General features: G+C 38.3%; 1 protein-coding gene across 1 annotated transcript in view; it reads right to left on the bottom strand.

The window, feature by feature from the left end:
* LOC103514726 (GPI inositol-deacylase) overlaps positions 1–21,726 on the bottom strand; it is a 41,932-nt gene that overhangs the window by 14,256 nt on the left and 5,950 nt on the right. Inside the window, 12 exon segments of the mRNA XM_026827476.1 lie at positions 4,912–5,013; positions 5,424–5,691; positions 5,694–6,246; positions 12,221–12,383; positions 13,132–13,231; positions 13,445–13,527; positions 17,050–17,307; positions 17,781–17,995; positions 18,746–18,883; positions 19,123–19,248; positions 19,585–19,702; positions 20,914–21,182. Coding sequence (XP_026683277.1) covers positions 4,912–5,013; positions 5,424–5,691; positions 5,694–6,246; positions 12,221–12,383; positions 13,132–13,231; positions 13,445–13,527; positions 17,050–17,307; positions 17,781–17,995; positions 18,746–18,883; positions 19,123–19,248; positions 19,585–19,702; positions 20,914–21,182 — 2,393 coding nt within the window.

The following is a 21,726-nucleotide window of genomic DNA, read 5'->3' on the forward strand; positions in this document are numbered from 1 at the left end:
AGGAAACGGATCGTGTGGCGCTGTTAGGGATTCTTAATTTTCATATAAGATTTTACACCAAACAGGAGCTATCGCCACACATTATCTATTACTATTATTTGAAGAGGTTTGATAGAGGGAACTGTAACTGCTAAGGTCTCATCGTCCCTAAAGCGAAGAGAGAAGGAAGACAGGATAGGAGAAAGCCAACCGTTCCAAACCTGACGGTAATCGATTTATGCTGGTTGGCTTTATGGCTTTACCTAAAATAAACCCCCGAAGCCAGCTTAGTTAGCTTGGGGGGTAGAGCGTCTGCCTTGTAAGCGCTAGGCCGCGGATTTGATTACCTTCCGGGACGGATTTTATCCTCAACGGATGTCTGTTCTCGGAACGGCTAACTTTCTTCTATCCTGTCTTCCTTCTCTCTTCGATTTCGGGACGATAATACCCTAGCAGTTACAGTTCCTTCTATCAATATATCAAACCTGAAAAAAAAAAAGCCCGGAAGGCCAAGTAGAATATATCTAGGTAGTTACTTAAGTACCTATTTACCTTCTTTATACTGTCGGCTAGGACTAAAAAGTCCCCTTAACCCAACATTTTAAAGCTTTATTTTTGCATCAATTTCGACAAGACTGTCTTCTTACCTAGGAGATTTTCACCACAAAGTTTTAAAGAGACAATCGCGAATCACAGAATTACAGTTACGTCAGAACAGGTATTAAATTTCTTTCTTAGATGCTGTCTAGAAAGAATGCTTATCGATGTCTAGAAAGAATGCTTATCGATGTCTAGAAGAAGAATGCTTATCCATGAATACTCAGAACAAACAAATTCTCAGATAATAACTAAAGAAAACACAATTGAGACAATGTAAGCTTACCGTGAAGTCACACAACTTGAGTCACTAATAAAACTTGGGTCCTAATAGAAACTTGAGTCACTGATAGAAACTTGGGTCAATAATACGTAGAAACTTGGATCACTAATAGAAACCTAATCACTAATACAATTTCTGTCACTGTCACAACTTTTGGACTGAAGTACATATAGATGTTTTCTGAGCTGTGGCAAACAATGTAAAGAGGTCTTTAAACCTTCAAGCCATTAATGGACAGCATTTAACGGAAAAGAATCAAATAGAAACTTGGGCCACTAATAGAAACTTGAGGCACTGATAGAAACTTGGGTCAATAATACGTAGAAACTTGGATCACTAATAGAAACTTAATCACTTATACAATTTCTGTCACTGTCACAACTTTTGGACTGAAGTACATATACGTAGATGTTTTCTGAGCTGTGGCAAACAATGTAAAGAGGTCTTTAAACCTTCAAGCCATTAATGGACAGCATTTAACGGAAAAGAATCATCCATATAAGGCAAGACCCCTTATGGACGATTCTTTTCTCTTGCAGTCCAAATGACATTCCTTATAGTTTTAAATTATTGCCAGGGCCCTCTAAGAAGACTCTAACACAAGATCCACTTGTTGGGAATGTCGGACAAATAATGTTGCACAACAATTCCGAAACGCGGACGAGTTGGGAAACTGTCCGAAACGTTGCCGTGCAACATTATCGGACATTTCCAAGCGTGGACCCTGCTAGTTACCTACTGTTCGAAGTTACCTAGCTGTATGACTTCAGGGTAAGTCAGGGCAAAGTAGAAAATGCTGTCTGATTTATAGGTACTACTCTGACTAGACTGTACGTATTGAACACAAGATCCACTTGTTGGGAATGTCCGACAGATAATGTTGCACAACAATTCTGAAACGCGGACGAGTTGGGAAACTGTTCGAAACGTTGCCGTGCAACATTATCGGACATTTCCAAGCGTGGACACTGCTAGTTACCTACTGTTCGAAGTTATCTAGCTGTATGACTTCAGGGTAAGTCAGGGCAAAGTAGAAAATGCTGTCTGATTTATAGGTACTACTCTGACTAGACTGTACGTATTGAGTTTGAACGCGGCTGTATTGAACATGGCTATACCTAAGTATTGGAAATCCATTCAGTCATTAGTCATCAAATGATTACTACATATTACTATTCAGACAGTTTTCATACCAACTCAATGAAATGTTTCAACGAGTTGCATACATAACATGATATAAATTCCATTCACCCATAAATAGATATCAGTGTAATAACTGTAATAAGTAATGACTGAGAGCATCTGGGAAGACACAACCACTTGTACAAACTAATAGAGATATACAATAGGTAGGTAAAATATGCATCATAGAAAATAGACAATAAAATTACTTAATATGAAGAAAAATGGAAAACATTTTATAAGATGCTGTGTTAATGTATCTTTGAGGCAAATGTCTACATATCATTCTGATACTTATATAATTATGACATTATCTACAGTTTTCAATTATGGAAATTTTCTAATAACAGACTGAAAGCATCTGGGAAGGCTGTACACAACCACTTGTACAAACTAATAGAGATATACAATAGGTAGGTAAAATATGCATCATAGAAAATAGAAAGACAATAAAATTACTTAATATGAAGACAAATGGAAAACATTTTATAAGATGCTGTGTTGATGTGTCTTTGAGGCAAATATCTATCATTGTGATATAATTATGACATTATCTTCAGTAATTAATTATGGAATTTTTTAATAAATAATTGTTTACCTACCTTACCTATCCCCTCAAACTAAATTGCTAGATGGACTATTATTGGGTGGGGTTGATGCCTATGGCTTAATTAAATTATAATTATCTAGTAGGTAACTTTAATATCTTTTATTAAACATTTCAATACTGACTTCATCAGGCTAGTTGGCTTGGACGGTCTCCAAGTTAACTCAAGCCCCCCATTCCCGCCGAGGGCGAACTTTATCCCAAACAGATAAGATTCGTTCTCGGAAAATACAAGAAAATGTTTACTTAATTGAGGAGCTGGGTGCAAAAAGGGCAATAAATGAAAATCATCAAACTGAGATGATTATTTAACTTTAAAGTTTTCAATTTTTCATCAAAATCCTTGAAAAGTATGTTTACAAAAAACGTTGTAACTCATCGAAAAAAAAAAAAAAAAAAAAAAAAATAAAATCCTTAAAAAGTATGTTTACAAAAAACGTTGTAACTCATCGAAAAAAAAAAAAAAAAAAAAATATTACTGCAGTTCAATCGCTGGAAGATAGAGCGCACCACGTTCTATTCAAAAAACCGTTTTACGCAAAAAGGGCAAAAAATCCATATTTCCCTTTTTGCACCCAGCTCCTCAATTATGGAGATGAAGTTTGATCAAGGGTGGGTTTGATGCCTGTCCCATTATGTAGTTTAGATTGTTAAGGAGGCATGTGTCTATGGCATTCTCTCATAGGATTCCCAGTAAGTTTAGTAAGTATGTATTACCTAGGCAGGTATGTTTATTTCAATATGGGTAATTTTATAATACATAATTATAGGTATTTTTTTACTTTCTATTACTACAGTATAGCGGAGCTATACTAGTAATGAAAGTATTGCAATCGGTCCAAATTTTCAAAATCTTTTTTAGTGATCCAAAAAGGAGGAGTTTTTAAAAACTTCTGTTTGAATCATTAAAAACTCCTTTTTCTATCATTGAAAATTCTCGAATCAGTTAAATCTCTCATTAAGTCGTTGGTGAAATCCACCACTAACTTATCTGTTTCCCTCTATAAAATCTTAAAATAATAATAATAATTTTGTATTGGGCTAGTTGAAGTCTTTTTTTAATGAAGTCTCCGCTCAAGTCATTGGTGAAACTCTGAGAATAATAAAGACTTAAATAGGGCATATAACAATATGAACTAAAAATGACTAGAACCAACATAAAACATATTATGCTTATTGTAGTAAAAAGTAAAATATCTTAACCTACAACGTACTATTTCGAAAACACATAAATGTTGTTAAGGTGGGTAGGTATGGATGTTATTTTGTTAAGGTAGGTAGACAATGGTTTGTTAAGGTGTATATATGGACGAATGTTAAGGTGGGTGGGTGGATATTAATGACAGTCGAGCCTGTCTAAGTGGGACACCTGGATAACTGGGAAAAAAAATCGTGGCCCCTTCATGGCAAACTCTCTAAGTAGGACACTTTTTTAACTGGGAAACCTGGATAAGTGGGAAGAAATTGTCGGTCCCTTGGATTCCCACTTAGACAGGTTTGACTGTATAATGATTTGTCAAAGTGGATTTCAGATTATTATCTGAGCGTAAACTCAAATTCTGCAAAAGATGGTGTTTCATTTCACATTGTTCTTCACAAAAAAAGGAAATAAAATTTGGACACCATTTTTTTTCTGCCAAAAGTACGATGTAAAAACTAAAATAATACAGGTTAGGTAGAAACTAAAATAATACTTAGAAAAAAAAAAGTAAAAATAAAACTACGAAGGTAATTCTAAAAAAAAAAAAAAAAAAAAAAAAAAAAAAAATCTGCAGTATCTTAAACTTTGAAGAACTTGACGCACAACTTTTGAAGAACTTGAGGAACTTATTGCCCGAGGCATTTTTCACTTAGTCCTTATACTGGGGTTTACCAACTCGGGATTGAGATGAAGCGAGGATTTCCCTATACCCAGGTCAACCTCGGATTGAACTCAATCCTGAGACAATTCACGGTGGTAAAACTCGATGAGTTTGAACATGAATAATAAATTTATGAAGAAAATACTGGTTCTCACTTCTCAAGTAGCACTGAAACATCAATTGCAAACGTCTGATTGGCCAAGAGAGACTGCAGTCTGTCTTGAAGGTGATAATTCTAATTCATAATATGGTGTAAGTAGTGATCAAAAAGATTTCCCTAGCAAGTCTGTAATTTTTCATTTATTTATTATTACTATTATTATTATTATTTTGTTCTGTTGGAAAATGGACCGTACATCTCTCTATTACTATGATTACTGTGGTTACCATTGGTTACTTACGCGTTAGGTTTAGGTAGTTCGGTTTGCCACAAGAGGGCAGCACAGAGGCTCATGATAACAGCGTATGTACTGATGGGATCCGGAGACAACTGCATGGTATCCCTATGAACATGAAGATATTAAACTGGTTAACATTTGAAGAACAATTTATTAAGGCACGGTTTTATTACTTTATGTTGGTAATTTTTTGAACATCAAAAGACAAGACTTGATAGAGGGGTCTGTATCAACTAAGATCATATCGTCCCAAAATCGAAGAGAAAAGGATAGGATAGAACAAAGCCGGCCGTTCCAAGAACGAACCTCATCTGTTTAGGATAAAGTTCACCCCGGTCCAGGAATCGAACCCGCGACCTAGTGCTTACAAGGCAGGCACGTAGGCTGGCTGAGGATGTTGGTTTGATACCAATGCTGCATTTGCATATCAATTTAAATTAATATCAGAATATAATGGAGCTAAAACTATGGCATACTTATATTCTCAGGTCAAAGTTTATTCTAAGAGTACTTACCCAAAGGTTTTGGCCCAAACCAGCGTACTCGGAAAGCTAAGCAGGGTAGGGATAAGCCACAGTAGAAACAGGGTGAAATGGAAGTTCAAATCGCGAAAGGACACACCTTCATCTTCATCGTCTATCGGGGAATCTTCTCTGACGATAACTGGTCGCTCAAGGGCCGTCGGTACCAATAACCGGCCACTAACCTTTGGTACCATTGGTTGGTCGTTAACAGCTGCGTCGTTAGGGTTAGCCAGTAGGGCGATTGGACTACCATTTGAGGTACACCTTCATCTTCATCGTCCATCGGGGAATCTTCTCTGACGATAACTGGTCGCTCAAGGGCCGTCGGTACCAATAATCGGCCACTAACCTTTGGTACCATTGGTTGGTCGTTAACAGCTGCGTCGTTAGGGTTAGCCAGTAGGGCGATTGGACTACCATTTGAGGTACTAGGTAGAGCAATTGGACCGTCATTAGAGGTACTGGGTAGGGCAATAGGCTCATTAGAGGTGCTAGGTAGAGCGATTGGGCCATCAGTATTACCAATTGCTGGTTGATCAAGAGCTCTATTATCAATGGCTGATTGATTAATGTTTTGAATGGCTGATCGGTTATTGGCTCTAGCGTTATCACTGGCTGATTGATTGGTGTTTTGAATGGCTGATTGGTTATTGCCGGTGCTACTGATAGCTGATTGATTGCTATCGATGGCTGATTGACTATTGGCCAGTCTGGAGCGACGATATCTTTTAAGTTTATTGATGACATATCTCCTGAGTACGTTCAGAGGAAGGAAGAGAAGCTTTTCAAAGATGTCCTCATAGAGCAGTACCAGCTGAAATTAAAATAATAATAAATGTATTTTCTTTTTTCCCATCTGTATGTATTTTTTTTTTTTGTAATTTTATTGAGACCTTTTACTTTTTTATTTAATAGTTTCCAAAGATTTTTCTATATTTGGGATGAGGCAATTGCATGGCTCTTTTCTCTCTCTCTAGAAGAGGTTTGATAGAGGGAACTGTAACAACGAATGGCCCTCCATATCCTCCTTCCTTCGCCACCCCTTTTCTCTCAAGTAGGTATTCCTCAACCTTATCCCTCCACCTCAGTTTTGGTCCAACTCTCTTTCTTACCTACCTCGGTCCAACCTACCTCGGTGGTGTAGTGGTCAAGGCGCTCGCCTGGTAAACAGGAGGGCGTGGGTTCAATTCCAGCCGAGGTATGGAATTTTATCTCCCTTTTCTCTCAAGTAGGTATTCCTCAACCTTATCCCTCCACCTCAGTTTTGGTCCAACTCTCTTTCTCTTCCCTTGTATCGCTATTTTCTTACCTTTTTTTTAACCCTGGTTTAGACATCCCTTTTTAAAAAACCTTAAACAAATCTCCCTAGCTCTTACCTTGAGAAAGTACATACAGAAGCCCAAAGCAAAGGCTAAACCACCACACGTATTATATGCAATGGATAACATGAGTGCTGCGATGAAAGAACTACAAAAATGATCTAGGAACTGAAACTAACTATGATAATACTAGAAGACTTTCGATTTTTTCAGGAAAATGTCAAGATGGGCAATTACTGATGGTATTTGCTACTAGATTTAGACCAATGAGTTCAGGAAAAAAAAATCGGACATTTTTAGAAAATCACATTTTTTCCTATATCCTTTTCTTTTTCCTTAAGTCCAACCTCAGGTTCAAAAATCATTATCAGTTTACCTACGCTACGTTTAGATCCCTACCTAATTCATACACAAATACTATAAGTAATACTATCAATAATATAATACCTACATTATCATGTGACTCTGTCAACATATTAAAAATACCATGACTATACATAACACAGCATTTTCTAATTCAGAAGACTTTAGCCGAAAACAGAAGACATTTTATAAATACAAAATCTGACAATAGACTTCCCATTCAAGGCTACAAAAATATACTGAAACAATAAATTACATCACAAATATTTTGTCACCCTAATTCATAGAAAATAAATCCATTTTAAACACAATAGTGCCAAAATCACAAGTCCAAATTATTGAATTTGATTTAGGTATACAATAGCAAAATAAATTTAATTTATTAGCTCCAAGGACTTGAACCTGTCGAAAGCTAAAGCGTCAATTACAATTCCCTTCAATTCAACCTTTGCATCGAAACCTGGGATTCACTACACACTAGAACTGAATCTGTAAGGCCTAGTAAGAAATACTGTATAATCTCTATCTACGAAAATAATCTACATTTACAACCCTGTAATGCATAAAAGAAAATTAAAGGACACCAAAAACCTCTCCTCTTCACCAGAAGGAATAGTGGGTTTTACACTTCGATTCCCGCTCCCTTGGGATTTTTTCCGTCTTGGAAATTGGGACAAACCTTAAACCTTCCAGTTCTAGGGCTTCCAGTCTTCATTTTCACTTGGATTATCTTCCGGATGGAATATCTCACAGAACGAGCTATTCGTATCATTTGAGCTTTGCTTCGAATCCGTAGAGGAAGCATCGTCGGATAACTGTTGCAGGTCACCAGTGCTCACTCTCAAATGGGAGCTCGGAGAAACGAGAGGTTTGGACCCCTCACACTCCCCTGAAGCACCCTTCAGTCCTTTCTTAACTTCTTCTAGAGAACAGCCTTTGCCGCTTTTAAAATCTTCTCTGGTATCACTTTCAACTTTAACGTTACTAGTATTAGCTACTTCAGACTTATCACTTTGTAATACCCTATCACATGCACTCGTAGAGTCTATTTTAATATTTTCTACATTGGCCTCATTTCTTTCTTCAATAGATAGGTATACATTAAGAAATAGAGTAATACAGAATGGCAGGAAATTAAGATAATGAATTTTATGGGGGGGAAAGTAAGATTGAAAGAAAAAAAGAAATCGAGAGAAAAGTTATTGACTATCATATTCGGACGAAGACGTGAAAAGATATACGAGAAATAAATTAAGAATTAGATGGCACAAGGAGGAAAAAATAAATTAGGCAAGAATCAGCGAATTACCAAGAATCAGAGAAAAAGTTGTTGGGGAAATAAGTAGAAAAAATAGAAAGACCAGAAAAAAAGGACGTAAAAAATAAAATAAAAATAAAATGACGTGAAAAAGGTAAAAGATAATGTAAAGAAATGAGGGAATATTAAAATGACAAATAAAATACATAGGTACAGGAGAAATAATACTAAATTAAAGGTAAAAATAATACGAGTAAAATTAAAGGTAATAACTAAAAATACAAAAAAAAAAAAAAAAAAAAAAAAAAAAAAAAAAAAAAAAAAAAAAAAAAAAAAAAAAAAAAAAAAAAAAAAAAAAACAAGAAAATGAAAAGACCAGAAAAAAAGGACGTAAAAAATAAAATAAAAATAAAATGACGTGAAAAAGGTAAAAGATAATGTAAAGAAATGAGGGAATATTAAAATGACAAATAAAATACATAGGTACAGGAGAAATAATACTAAATTAAAGGTAAAAATAATACGAGTAAAATTAAAGGTAAAAACTAAAAATACAACAGAAAAAAACATTCAAATGCTAAAGATGAAAGAACTACAAAAATGATCTAGGAACTGAAACTAACTATAATACTAGAAGACTTTCGATTTTTTCAGGAAAATGTCAAGATGGGCAATTACTGATGGTATTTGCTACTAGATTTAGACCAATGAGTTCAGGAAAAAAAAATCGGACATTTTTAGAAAATCACATTTTTTCCTATATCCTTTTCTTTTTCCTTAAGTCCAACCTCAGGTTCAAAAATCATTATCAGTTTACCTACGCTACGTTTAGATCCCTACCTAATTCATACACAAATACTATAAGTAATACTATCAATAATATAATACCTACATTATCATGTGACTCTGTCAACATATTAAAAATACCATGACTATACATAACACAGCATTTTCTAATTCAGAAGACTTTAGCCGAAAACAGAAGACATTTCATAAAAATCAATAGACTTCCCATACAGGGCTACAAAAATATACTGAAACAAATTACATCACAAATATTTTCTCCCCCTAAATACGAGCAATTCATAGAAAATATATCCATTTTAAACACAATAGTGCCAAAATCACCAAGTCCAAATTATTGAATTTGGTTTAGGTATACAATAGCAAAATAAATTTAATTTATTAGCTCCAAGGACTTGAACCTGTCGAAAGCTAAAGCGTCAATTACAATTCCCTTCAATTCAACCTTTGCATCGAAACCTGGGATTCACTACACACTAGAACTGAATCTGTAAGGCCTAGTAAGAAATACTGTATAATCTCTATCTACGAAAATAATCTACATTTACAACCCTGTAATGCATAAAAGAAAATTAAAGGACACCAAAAACCTCTCCTCTTCACCAGAAGGAATAGTGGGTTTTACACTTCGATTCCCGCTCCCTTGGGATTTTTTCCGTCTTGGAAATTGGGACAAACCCTAAATCTTCCAATTCTAGGGCTTCCAATCTTCATTTTCACTTGGATTATCTTCCGGATGGAATATCTCACAGAACGAGCTATTCGTATCATTTGAGCTTTGCTTCGAATCCGTAGAGGAAGCATCGTCGGATAACTGTTGCAGGTCACCAGTGCTCACTCTCAAATGGGAGCTCGGAGAAACGAGAGGTTTGGACCCATCACACTCCCCTGAAGCACCCTTCAGTCCTTTCTTAAATTCTTGTTCTTCTGAAAATTCTTCTTCTAGAGAACAGCTTTTGCCGCTTTTAAAATCTTCTCTGGTATCACTTTCAACTTTAACGTTACTGGTATTAGCTGCTTCAGACTTATCACTTTGTAATACCCTATCACATGCACTCGTAGAGTCTATTTTAATATTTTCTACATTGGCCTCATTTCTTTCTTCACTGTCCTCATCTGCTTCATCGGAGTTCCCTACATTGTTGTTTTTCTTTTTCTTATTCCTTCTCTTCCGTTTTTTCCTACTGGCTTTGGTTCCAGTAGTGTTTGGTTCAAGGAGAGGATCTTTAGGCTTGTCTCTCAGTCCTTCAGTCTCTTCTTTTCCTTCGCTCGAATTTGTCTTCTTTTTCCTATTCCTTCTCTTCCGTTTGTTCCTACTGGATTTGGTTCCAGTAGTGTTTGGTTCAAGGAGAGGATCTTTAGGCTTGTCTCTCAGTCCTTCAGTCTCTTCTTTTCCTTCGCTCGAATTTTCATCACATTGTTCGCTTTCGCCTGTTTCAAGTCTTTTTTCTAGGTCAGCTACCCCTTTGATTTTAACTAGTTCATCAGGGGAATCACTTTTGACAGTTTGTTGAATATTTTCAGTGTAGTTTTCATCAGGATATGTGTCTGGTAGGCGAAGAGGTTCATTTAGACGTTGATCTACACCTTTGGCTTTATCCTGCAATGGAGTACCAGCGATTTCTTTGTTCGAGATATCTTTCAAACCTTTGTTTAAATTATCTTTTAAGCCTGGTACATTTTCACGAATTTCGCTGACACCAGCTAGTAGTTTGGTAGCGTAGCGTGGTTCGTCTTGATCATCGAAAGTGTCGCTCAGCTTTCTTTTCTTTCCTGGTCCTTTGCTTTCAGATGAAGCAATCGTAACAGGAACGCCAGAAACGGAATCCTCCGACAATACCCGAGGTTTTACGACCACTTCATCAGACTGGAAATTGGTAGCAGAGCGTGGTTCTTGGTGCGTTGCTTTGCCGATCTCCTTTGCATTGTTAGGACAGCCTAGATCTTGTTCAAGGGCTGGTTCCTTCGTTTCTGATATAGATCGTGCTGGTATGTTGCTCACTTTCCTATGACTTTCGGCTCTTTGAGAAATTTCGGGACTTTTATCGACAACACTTTCTCTTACTTCAGACTTCTCTGTTACTACTGCAGCACTTTCAGTTACTACTTCTTTATTTTGAACTTCTCCAGTCTTGTTTAAGGGCTGGTTCCTTCGTTTCTGATATAGCAGATCGTGCTGGTATGTTGCTCACTTTCCCATGAATTTCGGCTCTTTGAGAAATTTCGGGATCTTTATCGACAACACTTTCTCTTACTTCAGACTTCTCTGTTACTACTGCAGCACTTTCAGTTACTACTTCTTTATTTTGAACTTCTCCAAGATTGGAAAGTTCATGCTTCTTTCCTTTCCCACGATTTTTATCTTTCCTCCGGTCTTCAGCTATGCGAGGTCCTCTTCGTCTTGGAATACCTTCAACTTCTTCACTGCCTCTTTCATCCTGAATAACTCTCTCACTTTCAGCGACACTTTCACTACCTCTTTCTCCCTGAATAGTTCCCCTTTGAGCTCCGTCCATACTTTCGGTCACCTCATCCCCACTGGTTTCCGCAGCTGTACGCCTCGTGCACACCAGATCGCGGAATGGTCGCACCACTTGGGATGAGGCAATTGCATGGCTTTTCTCTCTCTCTAGAACAGGTTTGATAGAGGGAACTGTAACAACGAATAGCCCTCCATATCCTCCTTCCTTCGCCATCCCTTTTCTCTCAAGTAGGTATTCCTCAACCTTATCCCTCCACCTCAGTATTGGTCTAACTCTCTTTCTCGTCCCTTGTATCGCTATTTTCTTACCTTTTTTTAACCCTGCTTTAGACATCCCTTTTTTAAAGAACCTTAAACAAATCTCCCTAGCTCTTACCTTGAGAAAGTACATACAGAAGACCAAAGCAAAGGCTAAACCACCACACGTATTATATGCAATGGATAACATAAGTGCTGCTACTAGGCCTGGTATCTTTATAGAGGTTTTAACTGGAAATATCAAGTATCGGGTAGACCTGATCTGGTGTACCTGTCAGGTCTACCTGATAGTGACTGGCCTTACCTTGAGAAAATACATACAGAAGCCCAAAGCAAAGGCTAAACCACCACAAGTGTTATATGCGATGGATAACATGAGTGCTGCTACCAAGCCCGGTATCTTCTCTAATATCTTCATGGTCCATTCCGAGTACAGAGTACTGCCATGCAACAACTTAGCTAGGAAACTGGAATAAAACAATGATAGTAAATAAATCAATGATAAATAAATAAATAAATGAATCGGATCGGATTCGATTCGATTCGATTCCCACCATCGAAAAAAATTGAACTCGTTTTTCGATTGCAAATATTTCTACGGGTTACTGTCTGGTGTTCTCGTGTTGACCCAGTACCTAAATGGGGAGTATTGTCTCTCTTCTCACCCATCTGATGGGCGAGAAGCTGGCTTTTCCGGCCCCACTCGGGCTGAGTGAGGTTGATGTGTGGAGGCGCGTAGCTTGTCGCCAAACCGAAGGCAGAACCCACGTCACTAAAAACCTTAGCAGTTATAAAGTGACGTTAAACCCATTAAAAATAGTCTATAATTTGTGCCAAGACATTAAACCCTTTAAAAATAGTCTATGATTTGTGCCAAGACATTAAACCCATTAAAAATAGTCTATAATTTGTGCCAAGACATTAAATCCATTAAAAATAGTCTATGATTTGTGCCAAGACATTAAACCCATTAAAAATAGTCTATAATTTGTGGCAAGACGTTAAACCCATTAGAAATAGTCTATAATTTGTGCCATGACATTAAACCCATTAAAAATAGCCTATAATTTGTGCCAGTACATTAAACCCATTAAAAATAGTCTATAATTTGTGCCAATACATTAAACCCATTAAAAATAGCCTATAACCTGCTCCAAGCTGACAAGGGGATCTACTATCTATAACAAATCCTTGTTATACCTATTCTTCACTTACTTTATAGCCAAGGTGTTCATTGTTTTACCCCACAGTACTATGGACACGAGACCTACAGCCCCTGTTAATACAACACAGGATAGGGCCATAGAATACAGGATCTTTCTCCCTGAATAGTTCCCCTTCGAGCCCCGTCCATACTTTCGGTCACCTCATCCCCACTGGTTTCCGCAGCTGTACGCCTCGTGCACACCAGATCGCGGAATGGTCGCACCACTTTCTTGTAGAGACAGTTGAGCTGACTGTCTAACATGTCACGCACGAGCTCCTCTTGTTTCGACACGCTGGTTGTGAAAAGCGACCGAATACAGGAGACCAGGTATGATCAGGGCGTCTAGGTCTTGAGCGTACAGCTGTGCTGTGTCTGGGGAGAGATTGGGAAGGAGGCTGGACAACCTGAAAGAGAAAGGAAATATTTTATTACTATTATATTTTGTTATTTTCATTTTTTTTTTATTATTAATATTTATTTAGATAACGTCACATGAACTGTCCCGAGCAAAGCTATCTTGCAGGCAACACATTAGTGTGTTTATGCGCATGCCTTTCTGCGCATTTCATGAACTCTGACGTCACGAATCTTTGAACTTTTTCATTAGAACGGCAGTAAAAAATTAAATTTTCAACCTTTTAAAGTTATTTTTTTGAAGTTTTCATTTGGATTTTTCTATTCATAATTTTTAGTCAAATACAACTACTCCATTATTTCTGTTTTACAGAGCAGTATGAATAACGTCACATGAACTGTCCCGAGCAAAGCTATCTTGCAGGCAACACATTAGTGTATTTATGCGCATGCCTTTCTGCGCATTTCATGAACTCTGATGTCACGAATCTTTGAACTTTTTCATTAGAACGGCAGTAAAAAATTGAATTTTCAACCTTTTAAAGTTATTTTTTGAAGTTTTCATTTGGATTTTTCTATTCATAATTTTTAGTCAAATACAACTACTCCATTATTTCTGTTTTACAGAGCAGTATGATCCCCGCAGTCTGGGTGGGTGCAGATCACAAAAGTATGGTCTGGTGCAAACGTCTGATAAAGGTTCTGGTGAGGATTTTGTTTGACTCTGTAGATCCCCATACGAAACACATCAGCACCAATGTACATCATCGGAACAGCGTACTCATGCAGTCTGGGTGGGTGCAGATCATAAGAGTATGGTCTGGTGCAAACGTCTGATTAAGGTTCTGGTGAGGATTTTGTTTGACTCTGTAGATCCCCATACGAAACACATCAGCACCAATGTACATCATCGGAACAGCGTACTCAAGTATCATTTGTCTGAGGTAAAGTAAAAGATTGTTTTTAGCTAAATTCCCTCAAGGGATAAAATATACGTACCTTGTTTATCCTACTGCAATAGGACGGGATAAGCTTTTTTTTTATTATTTTTAGGGAACTGTCAGCTCCAATTTTGTAGTGGTAACCGCACTTGCCTTGCACGCGGGAGACCCGGGTTCGATTTCTGGTGGGGTCAAAAAAATTGTATCATGAAAATGATTGATTCCATGACTGGCTGTTGTGGGGCCCACTCAGCCTCGTGAAGAAAATTAGTAGATATTCATAGCGACCAAAGCTAGCATGGTAGGTAACATTGGAAGCTGAGATTATTGAGATATTTTTAAAGTCCTACAATTCTGCAGTGAGCACCAAAGTTGTAATAATGTGATATAATAACACAAAGAAACGGCATTTATTTATTTTGTTAGGTATTAAAGTTAAAAAAAAAAAAGATGAGTGTTCCACTGCCTCCCAAAGCAAAGGCTAAACCACCACAAGTGTTATACGCGATGGATAACATGAGTGCTGCTACCAAGCCTGTATCTTTATAGAGGTTTTAACTGGAAATATCAAGTATCAGGTAGACCTGACAGGCGGACCTGTCAGGTCTACCTGATAATGAGTGGCTGGCCTTACCTTGAGAAAGTACATACAGAATCCCAATGCAAACGCTAAACCACCACAAGTGTTATATGCGATGGATAACATGAGTGCTGCTACTAGGCCTGGTATCTTCTCTAGGATCTTCATGGTCCATTCCGAGTACAGAGTACTGCCATGCAACAACTTAGCTAGGAAACTGGAATAAAACAATGATAGCAAATAAATCAATGATAAATAAATAAATGAATCGGATCGGGTTCGATTTCCACCATCGACAAAAAATTGTACTCGTTTTTCGATTCCAAATATTTCTACGGGTTACTGTCTCGTGTTCTCGTGTTGACCCAGTACCTAAATGGGGAGTATTGTGTCTCTTCTCACCCATCTGATGGGCGAGAAGCTGGCTTTTCCGGCCCCACTCGGGTTGGGTGAGGTTAATGTGTGGAGGCGCGTAGCTTGTCGCTAAACCGAAGGCAGAACCCACGTCACTAAAATCCTTAGCACTGCTAAGTTAGCAGTTATACAGTGACGTTAAACCCATTAAAAATAGTCTATAATTTGTGCCAAGACATTAAACCTTTTAAAAATAGTCTATGATTTGTGCCAAGACATTAAACCCATTAAAAATAGTCTATAGTTTGTGCCAAGACATTAAACCCATTAAAAATAGTCTATAACTTGTGCCAAGACATTAAACCCATTAAAAATAGTCTATGATTTGTGCCAAGACATTAAACCCATTAAAAATAGTCTATAATTTGTGCCAAGACATTAAACCCATTAAAAATAGTCTATAATTTGAGCCAAGACATTGAACCCATTAAAAATAGTCTATGATTTGTGCCAAGACATTAAACCCATTAAAAATAGTCTATAATTTGTGCCAAGACATTAAACCCATTAAAAATAGTCTATAATTTGTGCCAAGACATTAAACCCATTAAAAAAAGCCTATAACCTGCTCCCAGCTGACAAGGGGATCTACTATCTATAACAAATCCTTGTTATACCTATTCTTCACTTACTTTATAGCCAAAGTGTTCATTGTTTTACCCCACAGTACTATGGACACGAGACCTACAGCCCCTGTTAATACAACACAGGATAGGGCCATAGAATACAGGATATATTTTGCCAACCGCCAAAATATACCGTATATAAGGCCAACATTTACCCAACATAAACAAGGGTATGTAGGTACGGAGGTGCTTTAGATCAATCAATCAATCAATCAATCAATCAATCAATCAATCAATCAATCAATCAATCAATTAACCAATCAATCAAGTATTTACTTACATATTCATAACAGACAGGTATCTTGATAAGTACATGGGTGTGCTTGTTACTCCTCAGATCTGATAATGGTATGTAGGTACGGAGGTGCTTTAGAGCAATCAATCAATCAATCAATCAATCAATCAAGTAATTACTTACATATTCATAACAGACAGGTATTTTGATAAGTACATGGGTGTGCTTGTTACTCCTCAGCTCTGATAATGGTATGTAGGTACGGAGGTGCTTCCCCTTGATACTGGGTAGGAAGCGAGCTTCCCCAGACAGATTCTCGCCCACTTGACTGAAATATTGGGAGTGAGGAGAATAAGAAGAATTAACGGGGGAACGGCTTGCTTTCTCCTATCTTGTCCTTTTACTCTTTGATTTCGGGAAGCTAAGACCTTAGTAGTTACAGTTCCTAATATCAAACCTCTTGGGAAAAAGTTAGTACTTACCCAAAATAACATAAATACGGTATGTCATATGAGTCCTGTTAAGGCACCCCTTTATCTTTTGAATGGCTAGGAATTTTTGAATAATAAAGAAGATGTATAATATGTTAGGCTCAATCCCCAAATTCGCTCAATGGGGGGAAAAACCCGATAACTCACTGCTCCTCAATTTCCGAATGCAAACTGCTCAATCCGAGAAATTCGGCAAGCGGAGTGAGCGTTTTTTTTCGCTCATTGAGTGAATGCGGGGATTGAGCTCAACATACAGGGTGAACAAGGTAAAAAAAAAAAACTTACTGAGGCAACACGAAAGGTCCTCCATATTGCACCACCCACACCAGCGTCGTTAACACCTTGACTCCCATGAGCACGGATATTGGATTGGCTCCACTATGTGCCAAGGCTAAGTGGAACATAGAGCAGGAGCCACTGGAGTCTAGTTCGACCAGTTGATAGGCTAGTAGGAAAAGCAAGATGGCGGCCACATGGGAGAGTAGCATGGGGGTGTAGGAGAATATGAAGGCGCTGACGGAGTCCCAGTAGGAGAGTTGAAGGCTGAGGGAACGAATAAGTAAAATATATTTAATAAAGTCCCCATCCATGTTACAAGCTCCGGCTTTTACGGATGGGTATACCAAACCATTTGTTGACTGTTTATTTGATTGAGAGAATTGTTCTGAAAAACCAAATGGAAAAAAATGATGGTTTAAGTCTTAAACTTTAAGACTTCAAGTAAAACAAATAATAATAATTCAGTAGCAACTCCAGATATCAACCAGACAAAAAGTTGCTTAACTTTAGCATCAAACTTACGTCACCAAATACTGGCAGTTCGGATCCAGCTCAAAGGTAATAGACACCCCCTCCTCCTCCCCCATATCCTTAGGTTTGGGGTCATATAGGTCCTTGGGTTTGGGGTCATATAGGTCCTTGGGTTTGGGGTCATAATATAGGGATATTGAAAAATTCAGTAGCACCTCCAGATATCAACCAGACAAAAAGTTGCTTAACTTTAGTATCAAACTTACGTGACTAAATACTGGCAGTTCGGATCCAGCTCAAAGGTAATAGACACCCCCTCCTCCTCCCCCATATCCTTAGGTTTGGGGTCATATAGGTCCTTGGGTTTGGGGTCATATAGGTCCTTGGGTTTGGGGTCATACAGGGTTACTGGAAACGTATGACTGGATACGTTACGCCAGATCACGTAGCGAGTGTTCTGATTACTCCATGGTACACGAACCTGTGGGATAGAGAGTAGAAACAACAAATAACTTCAGAAAAATGTAATAATAATAATAGACTCTTGACTGGAAGGTAACCACTAGGCGAGGTTAACGCCGGAGGCGTTTTCTACCACCTAACCCTTAGAGCTCCATTATTATGTGGTCAAATTTTCAGATAAAGAAGGATAAAATCCCATACCTCGGCTAGAATCAAACCCACGCCCTCCTGTTTACCAGGCGAGCGTCTTGACCACTACGCTACCGAGGCAATGTAGTATAGGTCTGGGAAAAAAGGTGGGATGTCGATTAGAGTAAAACCACAATTGAACGGGAAGAAGGACCTGTGTCACGATTTCTAAATTTTACAGAAGAGGTAAAAACGCTAATGACCACTAATAAAAGTCTGCTGGAGTGACATAAGTACTTCACTCTGCGGGTATTTCTGACTTGGATCACAGGTCGGTATCATAATCACTCTAGCCGCTAGAAATTTTATGACTTGAGTAGAATAGAATATACCTTGTTTATCCTGCTCGATTGAGACTAAAAAGTCCCGTGTATTTTATGGGTTTAATAAAAACAAAAACTCGTGTATTTTATGGATTTAATAACATAATGCAACAAGAGTTTCGAAAAAAAAAGACCTTGCTTATTTATAAAATTATGAGTAGGATTTGAAAAAAATAGGTAATCTCTGAAGTTTAACGCATTAGCCATCCCAACCTTTGAAGTTCAACTTTAAAATTTTATTGACAATTATCACTCACCGTCGCAACACTCTGCGGATATTTCTGACTCGGATCACACCGGGGTATCATCCTCACTCTAGCCGCTAGCCATACGTAATGCATGTCATCCAGCACAAGGGTGTGAACCAACTGGGGCTTCTCCTGGGAGAGAGATAGGAGGGGAAAAGAAAAATTCCCTAGTTCCTCATTTTTTCTGCTCGTTGACTTCGAAACCTCACCAAGTCAGCGCGAGCTGGCTAGAACAATCAAAAAGTCGATTGAACTATGTTTCACTTCGTATATTCGATTTCATCCACCTTTTACCTACTATATCATGGGAGAACTTTGAACTGCATCTTTCTGACTCTCCATGAGTTCACGTGATGTGATAGCAGTGTGTTTCACCTTCTACTTACAGAAGTACAGATATCCACATGGTCGGTTTTGGTGAGTGAAGCCCGCACATGTATATCTGCATTGCCCCCTCCAATACTCACTATGGAAGTGTTCTCGTGATTGTACGTAGACCAGAACCTGTTCACCTGAAATAGATCGAACGAATAGATCAGTTGCGCTTACTTGTGTGATGTTTCAAAGTCATAGAGCAGGAAAAATGAGGACCAACGGAATTTTTCTTTTTCTTCTCAAAGAAAAATTCCCTAGTTCCTCATTTTTTCCGCTCTTTGACTTTGAAACCTCACCAAGTCAGCGCGAGCTGGCTAGAACAATCAAAAAGTCGATTGAACTATGTTTCACTTCATATATTCGATTTCATTGACCTTTTACCTACTATATCATGGGAGAACTTTGAACTGCATCTTTCTGACTCTCCATGAGCTCACGTGATGTGATAGGAGTGTGTTTCACCTTCTACTTACAGAAGTACAGATATCCACATGGTCGGTTTTGGTAAGTGAAGCCCGCACATGTATATCAGCATTGCCACCTCCAATACTCACTATGGAAGTGTTCTCGTGATTGTACGTAGACCAGAACCTGTTCACCTGAAATAGATCGAACGAATTAGAATCCAGCTTAACTCCATACACAAACAGCAAACTGGCCGGCCTAATTAGCTTAGTTGGTAGTGCGTCTGCCTTGTAAGCGCTAGGCCGCGGGTTCGATTCCCGCCCGGGGGGATTTTATCCTGATGGGATAATGTTCGTTCTCGGAACAGCTGGCTTTGTCCTATCCTGTCTTCCTTCTCTCTTCGATTTCGGGACGATAAGACCATAGCAGTTACAGTTCCCTCTGTCAAACCTCTTTTCCCTTGTATCGCTATTTTCTTACCTTTTTTTTAACCCTGGTTTAGACATCCCTTTTTTAAAAACCTTAAACAAATCTCCCAAGCTCTTACCTTGAGAAAGTACATACAGAAGCCCAAAACAAAGGCTAAACCACCACATGTATTATATGCAATGGATAACATGAGTGCTGCTACTAGGCCTGGTATCTAAGAGGTTTTAACTAGAAATATCAAGTATCAGGTAGATCTGATCAGGTGTACCTGTCAGGTCTACCTGATAATGAGTGGCTGGCCTTACCTTGAGAAAGTACATACAGAAGCCCAAAACAAAGGCTAAACCACCACAAGTGTTATATGCGATGGATAACATGAGTGCTGCTACTAGGCCTGGTATCTAAGAGGTTTTAACTAGAAATATCAAGTATCAGGTAGATCTGATCAGGTGTATTAACCTCAGATTGAACTTTTTGTGTACCTATGTTGATTTTAAAACTAAGTCGTGGAGTCGAGTATTGAGTAATGAACGGTTTGGCCGCTTTTCAGGGTAAGTTTTTTATTCTTTTTAAGAGGTTTGATGGAGGGAACTGTATGTAACTGCTAAGGTCTTATTGTTCCGAGAGCGAAGAGAGAAGACAGGGTAGGGTAAAACCAGCCGTTCCGAGAACGAACCTTATCCGTTTGGGATAAAATCCTTCCCCGGGTGGGAATCCAACCCGCGCCGCGGCCTAGCGCTTATAAGGCAGACGCGCTACCAACTTAGCTAACTAGGCTGGTCAGGGTAAAATTTTGAAAAATGTTCTAATAAATTCACATTCCCAAGATTTTTTTCGGGGTCAGCCTGGTATACACTTTAAGCGTGTAAAAGAACCCACCAGGAATTTTTCGGGTTCTGTCTGGTAGACTGAAATATCTACTAACTAAAATATCGATCGTATACAGAGGGTATCACAAGTAAACTCACCAGAACTTTTTCGTGCCATCAAACTCATTAGCGGAGCACGCATACAGCCAATGGTCCCCCGGGATATTCAGGGTGTCTATAGCAATCATCTCATGCTGGGGGTTAGAACTGAGGGGCAGGACTTTGATGAGGATATGGGTGGGTTCTCGTACGCCTACCCTGTATTCCAGGGTGTCCTGGAGAGAGGCGAACTCGAGCCATTGTCCCTCGGAGGAGAAGATCTGGGAGCCCAGGTTCTGAGCCATCCGGTATGATTTGCCTCCGAACCTCTGGGGGAAAACAGAATTAATAACAGTTGTTTCATTGCTACGAAATAAAAACGGCAGTGGAACACTCATCTTTTTTTATTATTATTAAAAAAAAAAAAAAAATTAATACCTAACAAAATAAATAAAATAGCAAAAACCATACCCCTAAAAATGGAATAAAATCCAACATAATTGAGTATTAGGGAGCTAACTCTTGTACCCACCTACCTGACAAACTAAACAAAGGCAATAGAATGCAATATTTTAACCTGCCCAATAAGACTAAAACTTCCCCTTACCCAGGGTAAAGTCCCACTTGATTTTATTCTGCCCAGCAGTCTTCACAGGGTCTTGTATATTTGAATGGAAAATCATACATACAAAGCTTGCGATACAGACAAGACAAAAGATATCAAAAAGCCTCTTGGGAAAATGGTTTTGGGTGTTTGTGTACTTACCGTATACTGTGGAAATTCATACATGAACGTCATATCACATTTGTTCTCTTCCAAATTGGTGAGGAAATTCACAATGCCCACCAAGTATACAAAGCATACTCCTATGG

Source organism: Diaphorina citri, unplaced genomic scaffold (assembly GCF_000475195.1).
Source record: "Diaphorina citri unplaced genomic scaffold, Diaci psyllid genome assembly version 1.1 scaffold45, whole genome shotgun sequence".
Lineage (NCBI taxonomy): Eukaryota > Metazoa > Arthropoda > Insecta > Hemiptera > Psyllidae > Diaphorina > Diaphorina citri.